This window comes from Acipenser ruthenus, chromosome 13, assembly GCF_902713425.1.
Source record: "Acipenser ruthenus chromosome 13, fAciRut3.2 maternal haplotype, whole genome shotgun sequence".
In the NCBI taxonomy this organism is placed as follows: Eukaryota; Metazoa; Chordata; class Actinopteri; order Acipenseriformes; family Acipenseridae; genus Acipenser; species Acipenser ruthenus.
Window position 1 is genome coordinate 30,809,029 of NC_081201.1, and position 9,323 is coordinate 30,818,351.

General features: G+C 36.0%; 1 protein-coding gene across 1 annotated transcript; it reads left to right on the top strand.

Moving 5' to 3' along the window:
• The first annotated feature begins 419 nt into the window (after positions 1-419).
• Positions 420-8,636, top strand: LOC117418093 (transmembrane protein 273-like). Its single transcript, XM_034030676.3, has 6 exons — positions 420-554; positions 4,510-4,563; positions 5,759-5,869; positions 6,638-6,668; positions 7,433-7,454; positions 7,950-8,636. The coding sequence occupies exons 1-5, from the start codon at positions 482-484 to the stop codon at positions 7,443-7,445; spliced, it is 282 nt and encodes a 93-aa protein (XP_033886567.1). The 5' UTR covers positions 420-481; the 3' UTR covers positions 7,446-7,454; positions 7,950-8,636.
• Positions 8,637-9,323: the final 687 nt, after the last annotated feature.

A 9,323-nucleotide genomic window follows, 5' to 3' on the forward strand; every position in this document is an offset into this window, starting at 1 on the left:
GCAGAAGGAACGTTAAGTTTAGTACTCCAAGTAGGAGTTAGGTTTTTGTTTACTTTTATTTGTTTTGTAATTAATAAAAGTGCACATAAGTGCTTCAAACCTGCAAGTGGAATGAGTTTTAGTTAAATAGTGTTTAATAGTATCTTATAATAACTCTAATTAGAGAGCCAGTATAGCTGTCATATTTTTTTAAATACTAAATGCAACATACATTGACCACTTACAATCTCCACTGTGTACTGTAAAGTATGTTTTTATACTGGGGCTTTTGAATTATTTTAGCATTTGAGATTAACCGAGATGCATTTCTACTGTCCTAAATATCCATTGCGTTGCTAATGTGTTCAGTTGTTATCATGGTTAATCATATCACTGTCACATCTACTTTGCAGGCACAAAATAAAGAACAGGTTCAGGATGTGGCTACATTTTCTGTCTGTCAGGGGATCCATTTTCAAGTCTCAAGAAGGCTGATAATAGTATGGTGAATTTAATCAACAACATGGTTGTGTCTTTCAGCTGGGTTTCTGCTTTCACACTTATTCTTTCCTTGGGTGAGTAGTCTTTAGTGTATTTTGTTATGAATGTGCTTTATAGCTGGTTGATTTAGCTGGGATTCTACTTATTGTATAACAGTTTGGGGTTCTCAGTCTTTAAACAGATTTAATGAAAATGAAACTGTATTGTATATATATTACTGTGATTCTTGAAATGTATTTTTGTTTACGACTGTAAGTCGCCCTGGATAAGGGCGTCTGCTAAGAAATAAATAATAATAATAATAAAAATAATAATAATAATATAATGTGATCCTTAATTAGTAGATAGGGTATTTAAGTGCTTGTGTTACTGTTTAATCCCTGACAAGTATTTTAAGTACTACAGTGAGGATGGCAATTCCGTACTAGGTGTTGTTTGTTTTTTAGTTATATAGCATTAGGAGGATGTCTTAATGTGCTTGCAAAAAAAAAAGATAACTTGATTGTGAACATTGCCAAATATCTCGCCTTGGGCACTGTTTGCATGAATTTGTAATTCTGGAGAACAGCTTGCTGCAGCTCTTTTTAATTTAATAAGGTCAAAAAAATGATGCTATAATCAAACGTTCTGTAATAATACCTGTTTCATGTTTTCCTTTTACTACTAAATTACATTGATTTTCATATTGCATGTCCATTTTACTGTGATATTTAACTTAACTTAATAAGGGTTAAATCCAGCTCCTAGCTCTGAAACTCCAGTGATGGAAATATTATAGTTCCAATTCAAGAGTCCCAAATTGTAAGGGCAGTTTTGAAGAGTCCAATGATCTCATTTACGATAACATGCTTTATTGGTTGACAGGAAGGTGAGGGTAAACAGGTTTAACACTAGAATGACCGCGTTTATAGGCATACCTTGAGCAACCATGCCCAGTCAATTTGACTGGCGTATTAACTGATGTTTTTAAAAGACGAATATTTTGATGGAGGAGGATTAGTGTGTAAATGATAGGTGTAGCATAGTGTTGGCATACCCATTGTTTTGTTTCCATTTCATTGGCGGAATGCCCTGAAGTACCTGTATATTGAGCAAGTTATTGCACACTTAACATGGTACAATATTATCATTTTACAGTTTTGTCATTTTTGTTCATGAAGATCACTATTTTTTGTAAGCCATCCTGTATTATGTGTTATATGTACATAATCCTCAACTTTGAAAAGATTTCGGTTTCAAAAAGAAGCTCAGGACCATTAATATCTTCCATGTGTTTATATATTCTTATTTCCAGATATTTATATAGCAGTCCCCATTTTTATAGCAGTATATGAACATGACACTTGTTTGAATATTAGACATGGCAGTAGTGATTTAGCCAGCAATGCATTGTTATATTTGTAGCTCTGAGACACCAATGTAATTTCCAGCAAGACCTGGTTTTTCTTGCAATTCTCCTTTAAAGCACTGACCAGGATTAGCCTCTAAGTGCTGACATAATTAGACTTCAAAATCTGTTGTCACTCCACTGAGCCATCCAGCTGTATACTTGCTTGTGAAAACAAGATGCTTAACTAGTTCCCTTTCAATTCGAAGACGACCACCAGCTGAAGCCTGAGCAAAATGCTGCGCAACGGCGCTCCGTTTAAAAAAAATATTATATATTACTTTCAACAGCCTACTTTGCCTAGCAACTGTAATCTGCCTCAACTAACCTTGCAGCTTGCTGCCTGTGTTTTCTATTTTTCCTCTGCCCTTGGCAGCTTTTGAAAAATCAGTGAGACCTGGCTCTGCTGCGCCCGCTGTTGAGTCGAGTACTCTGGGCTACCTCGGTTGTGCATGGCCTAGTCTGCCCCTACAGGTTGTTGGTTACTATTGAAACTACTGCTTTGCGGTTTTAAAAAAAAGACCCTTACACTCCAGCTTGCTGTTGAGTGTCTGTGTGTGTTGCTGCCTTGCAGTTTAAAAAAAAAAACACACACAACAACAACTGTGTGGTTCCTCCATTAGGCCTGGTATTACCTGGTCCTACTGTTGAGTAGACCCCACGCACATTCGAACCACCCACCCAAAAAAGCAGAGTGTAGGTCCAAAAAAAAAGTCTTTCTCTTTCTCTTTCTCTCTCTCTCTCTCTCCTTTTCCACATCTGTAGGCTGTGCCACCCTGCTGCAAGCTACGGGCTGCACCGATTGTGTACTGCACGCGATCCAGACGGCATATATACAGTGCACTACTCTGTTGTAAGCTTCGCTCTGCACCGGCTGTGTGACTGCACGCAGTCCATACTGCAACTGTCTAAAGGCACCACACCATTGCAAGCTACGCGCTGTTTCGGTTGTGTGATTGCAATAAGCCACAGACTAAACATATAGCTCAGTACCCTTGGTGCTTGAAGCCCTTGGTATTAGGTGCTCTGTGCTTCGGCGCCCCAGTGTCTTGGCCTCAACGTCCTCAGTGCCTCAGTGCCTCGGTGCCCTCAGTGCCTCAGTACTCCATAGCCTCAGTGCCTTGGTGCTTTGAATCCCTTGGTGCCTCGAGGCCTTGACGCCTCAGCGCTTCGACACCTTCAACACTTCTAAGCTCCGTGCATCAGTGCCCTTGGTGCCCTGGTGCTCCATAGCCTCGGTGCATCAGTGCTTCTGCATCCTCGAGGACTCGACACCTCGGAGCTTCGATGTCTTCTGCACTTTAACGTTCCATGCAACAGTGTTCTCTGTGCCTTCGGTACCCTCGACCCTAGTGCCCCAATGAAGCATTGTATAAACTATATTACCTCCCTGTGAAAACATACTAGTCTGTGTGACAAACATGGTCCGTCTAATTTTCCATAAGGAAGGAACTTGTACCTGCTTTCGTTTCCTTTGCATGTTGTATTTTGATGTATTATTATGATTAATGTTGCATTCAATGAAAAAAAAATTAAAAAAAATAAAAATTAAAAACGTCTGTGCTGTGTAAGTGGTTTGCGGGGAAAAGAAAACCCAAGACGGAGTTGCTGTCATTTCCAACTAATGAAGGGACCTACCCACAATTATAGCAGCACTGTGTTATTTCAATATACGTCCCCAAAGTCAGATATACAGTACCTCCAGCTGATTCTGAATGTGTGCAGAATGGACACGTATCAAATAAACAAGCAAATGAGATACGGAAACAATGTATTTCCTTTAGGAATGAGGTCTTTCATGATGATCCGACCTAAAAAAATAAATATTACATTTTTATATTTTCAGCAAAGGAAACATGTAGTGTGAAAAACGAAAGCAGGTACAAGTTCCTTCCTTATGGAAAATTAGACAGACCATGTTTGTCACACATACTAGTGTGTTTCCACACAGAGGTAATATAGCTTATACAATGCTTCATTGGGCATCCGCAGGTAAGTTTCAGAGCACACGTGAGGGTACATGCGGAAGTCATGTTTTTTTGCTCAGAAGAGAAGCTTGAGAACAGTGATTTTGGACATAGCAGTGCAGCATTATGCAGATGTTTGGGTGCATAATGCTACACTGTTCGGATTTGAATAGTTTATATTTTATCTTTCATGCAGTGCTGATGTATCCTTTAATCATTGCTAAGATCTACTAACCACAATGTCAACTGTGTTTCAGTTTGCTTTAATAATTCAATCGCTAAGTACATTTTTCTGCAGTTTTAAATCATGTATCAGCTCACCCAGATTTCCTCTGCCATTTCAAATTGATGTCATCAGTCATGTTGTTGAGTAGATTAGGGATTATGAAACAACTATTATTCTCTTGGGCATTGCAAATAAATAATATCACTTGGGATTACATTTTGAGAAGGCAACCCTTTATTCTTTTGAAATGTTTTGGTATTTTGTAAGACGGAAACTTTAAAAAATAGAATACAAAATGTACAATATTCAATTTTATAGATTATAAAATGAAAGACTGAAAATAAACTAATTTATGTGCCAACATAAACAGTATTGTTTTATGCATGCAGTAACGTGTGTAGCTCCACTGTGTTTTTACTAATGCAACTTATTACTGTACTAATTTGCAGAATGTTTAAGCACAAAAGTTAATGGAACTGGATTGGACAGTGAAGACGATCCAGGTAAACCTGTTTTATAATAACAAATCACTTTTCCATTGACGTAAAATGATGATGTACAAGTAATGACTTCCATTGTTAATTTGTTTGATGCATAAGAGATACTCCAAATATGTTGTTCCCACTCTTTTCCTTTACTACACAATATGAGGGGGCTCCAGTAACAGGTTTCCAGAATAATTCGCCACATAAGGCACCAATACTCAGCTGCCTACAGTCAGATATGTTAGAATTCAACTGACGTTGACACAGGTTTGATGACCACCTTGGGGCCAACACATACAGGTGCCAAAGTTCACATAAATGGGTTGCTTAGTAACAGATTGCATTCAAACAAGTTAATCCCAGTAACTAGCTTCTGAAGAGATATTAATAGATGAAAAACAAACAAAATTCACCGGACAAAGGTTCTCACATCAGAAAGACCTCTGACCAATTGTCCGTAACTGTTGGCCCATTGTTACTTGTTAATTGAGAAGAGGGGAAACTATGTGGTTGATACTGCAGGCATCATCAATCTAACTCTGTAAAATACAGTAATATCATTGAACTGATTGTAACTGTACTTAGCCATGGTACATTGCATATCTTGTATAATCTCCACAGCAGAGAAAGAAGGTTTCCCTTTTCAATTGCTGATATAACTGCGAGATAATGGGTGAAATGGCAACAGGTTGTACCACAACTGATTACTAGAGATGTTTATACAAAAAACAGAGTAAACTTGGCTTATAGTTTGCTGTGATCTTAATCAAGGTCAAGAGAGTACAGTAGTAACTTGCCATTTTTGAGCACTGACGGTACAATCCCAATGCTGATGGAACATCATATTAACCACAAAAGGGAGAGTTTCTTTGACAAACTATTTAACAATGTGTGTTTGGAACCTAAGTTTATACTATACAATGATGTATTATCCATGTCAATTCATTGGTACTGGAAACACATTTAATACACACTTTATTTAGTCATTTTTAAAAACAAATCCATTCATTCTTTAGAAATAGTAAAGTTTCTTGAATATTGAGGAATATAATTTTTTAATTAAAACAGGTCTGAAAGTAAATAAACCTGGGTTAAAGTGTTATCGATAGGGCCCAGTATATTTTGTACATCTTCCTTTCCTTTAAGAATATGTATTAAATGGCATGTACTATGTGTAAGGGGTTTTGTAATATTCTTGTATTTTGGTTTACAGAAGTCAAGTATGCAGTTCTTGGAGCTGGAATCGGTGCCATCTTTGCTTTATGTTTTGTTGCAATAAAGCTCTATATGATTAAAAAACATATGCTTGACAATGATCTTTCAGGTAAGAGATACTACTTTCTACAATTCATTTCTATTTGTAAAATGTGTCCATAAAATAATAAAATAAAATAAAACAGTTGGTTAATTGTTTAATATAAATTGTTTTGCTTCGGGTAGATTTTTAATTTTTTAATGGTGGCAGTATCATTGATTACAAAATGAACCAGTAACATACACACCTGTCTATATTACCGAATTTATACAATATTCTCTCACCCATGGGAGGCAAGCAGGCAGTCAGAAATCCCTCCTCCCTTGAATCCCTAGTGCTTATCCAACTGGATTACGTTGTCATTTCAGTGTTTTTGGAATACAGTAATATGTCATTGTGTAGTTCTGTGAGCATCTGCTGTGAGCTGCCATTTATTTTTTCTTGCCTCTGGCATCTTCAAACAACATCCTGTCTTTACTAGGTCAAGGATATGCCGTGGCATGAAATAGGAATGTGCTGATACACTTAATTGAAATACATAGCAAGCTCTTTGTCCTATACACATTTGGATCACTTATTTGCACTTTACACAATTCTTATATTATTGATGCCTTAATTCTGCTTTTTTATGTCAGCTAGCCACAGCATACTGTATGTGGAAACCCCAAACCACTTTATGTCAGACCTGTATGTTTCCATATGCAAGTACTTAAGGGAAAATGGAAAATCCAGACCATTATGTATTTTCTTTACAGTTGATGATAGCTTTCAGGTCAAGGAAGCTTTCATTCATGAATATCAGTTGATTTTTTTGTTCACTAATTGTATTTATTTTAGATACTGGAAATGGCCAAAGACTGTCTTTAAGGTAAGTAACCTACTGTTGATTGTGTGAGCAGGCATGTTTTGAAAAGGGTTAGACTTTATTATTATTATTTTTACAATTAGGATGTACAGATGCTGGATTACAGATCTACTGTATAATATAATACTGTGCCTTAAAAAAGAATAGAGTTTACAGTATATACAGTATGAAGGACTGTCCAGATATACCTTGTAATTCAAGGATCCATTTAAATTTATTTCTCCATAATATAAAAAGGATTTTACAGTAGATATACCATACCTGCACGTATTTACACAACACACTGGTTTCTAAACACATGCCAGAATAGACACACTAGAGAGGATCACAGCAACATTTTTAATAGGGATTTGGTCAGGACACAAAAATGACGCAGAATTATACAGGATGTATAGGAGCTGGATTAGACAGGTTTTACTACAGTATAGTTTACACTTGTACGAATTACAGTGGTCTACAGTCTTATTATTTGCCCTTATTATTGTTGCACGACCCCAGTAAGATAATAAGACTGCCCGTGCCACCATAGTTAATAAACACAAATGTCTTCACCCACTACACCGTAGAACAATTGTACAATATAAAATACTAATTAGAAGTCATCTACAACTAGCCTTGTGTTTTTAGAGACACCCTCGAATCAATTACAGCCTCATTATGTTAACATTATTCCTAAAGCTGTTGTTATTATTATTATTATTATTATTATTATTATTATTATTATTATTACAGTTCTTTAAAGTATATATCTTTGTTTTGTATTGCAGAACCATCAATTAGAATGTACAGGTAATTATCATATATATTATGTTTCCATCTGACTAATGATTCAAAAATAGCAATTAAAAAAAAAAAATACACGAGTGAAATATGCTATCTGAGGTAAGGAGAAGGCACAGTGCAGAGTAAGGCACCCAAGGTGTATTTGTCATGGGAAATTGCTGCTTTTTCAATGTATGAAGGAATAATTCACCTGACACAGCAATATCCCACATAGCACCCACAATGGTGTGCCTTATTCCTAAAAAAAACAAAACTTTTAAAACAGTGATGCAGCAGAGCAATAAACATTGCAAATGTACATTTCCAATAATTTGCGAGACAGATGTAATAATCTTTCATACGTTATTTTTATTTTAAGATTTTAAAGATCCAATGTGATTTATAAAGGTGTATGGTAGTTATTTATATATTCATTTATTTACTAAAATTAACACAATGAGAGAAAGGCTTGTGTCCTCTGACGTCTTTTTTTGTGCACAAACTAATGCAAATATTCTTCAGCTGTGCTGTTTCAGGAGTAAAAGAAGAAGTAATCTGAAGTGACAAGAGGACTGTTTTGCAACAAAGTGTGAAAAGAGCTTTTCTGAAAATGTAGTTTCTTATCTTAGCTTAATGGGAAACTGAAACCAGTGCAACAATCCATTTTGTCAAAAAAATGAACTGACTTTTCTGAAATGACTCAACTACATATATAAAATCGATCATTTCCTTATTAAAATATTTGTAAATATTCTTGTCACTATGCTATTTAGCAGTTTTGACTGTTAACCCTATTGTGTTTTACATAAATTAAACTAGCTTTTGTGGAAATAAACTGTCACGTTTCAGGAAAGTAAGACATGTTACTGGTACCCATAAGAACCGTAGGTTAATTTTCATTGCTTTCAGGGATTCATTCTGGGAGTGAGTTTAGATAATGTGTTTAACCTTTCCACAGAGCTACGCAGTCCCACAGAGGTATATTTCTTTTTCTTTTTTTAACTACTGAAAAACAATTGATCAATTGGGCCCTTTCCTGGTGTATTTAAAGGGAATTAGTACATCTCTCAGCAAACACAGTGCAGCACAAAAAAGAGCCAGGCTCCCCTCCCATCGAAATGCACCTTGTAGCCATGATCATGATGTTTCTTTTTCTATTTTTGAATCATTAAAAGTGTACTGTTCCATATCAAAAGCAAGCCAGTGAAACACAGTATATACACCACAATTATCTTTGAGATAATCAGAGACAAATTATGCATGTACATTTCCTGTCTATGCTGCAAACACCTACTGAAAAAGTCATAATGACAAGAAAACAGTTCTGAATATTACATGTTGGAGGACCTATTTTTGATAAGATCTATGTTCAATACAGGCGACACCAGGTTACCTCCATGAAAGATAGAGGCTGTTTTTATTTCTCGACAGGCCAAAAAAGCCTGGTCTTTAAAGTTTTCTGTTTGCTTGTTTGTTTTTATAGTGTAGTATTCTCCCTATTGATTATCAGAATGGTAAGCTGTTATGTGTCACCAACTTTTATATGAAGAAAAAAGAAAGAAAAAAACAAAGAAGAAAAAAATACGTTAATTAAAATTGGCAATTGGTAGTCTGCTATAGCCCCTCCCCCTGTTGCTTGCTTAATGGCTTAATGTATTATAAGGAATATATACAATATCTAGAGCTCAAACAGAATGAGATTTGCATTTTTTGGTTTTAGATGCTCTATAGAAGACCTGAACAATTTGGACAAAATTGGACAGTGTTACGATTGGCTGACAAACAGATTTGAGTTCTGCCTGCAGATCTCGAATGTTGTTTACTGCAGGGTGTGAGGGATCAATGGATCTACTTGTCAAATGCAAACATTGACAGCATAATTAGTACATTTCAGTG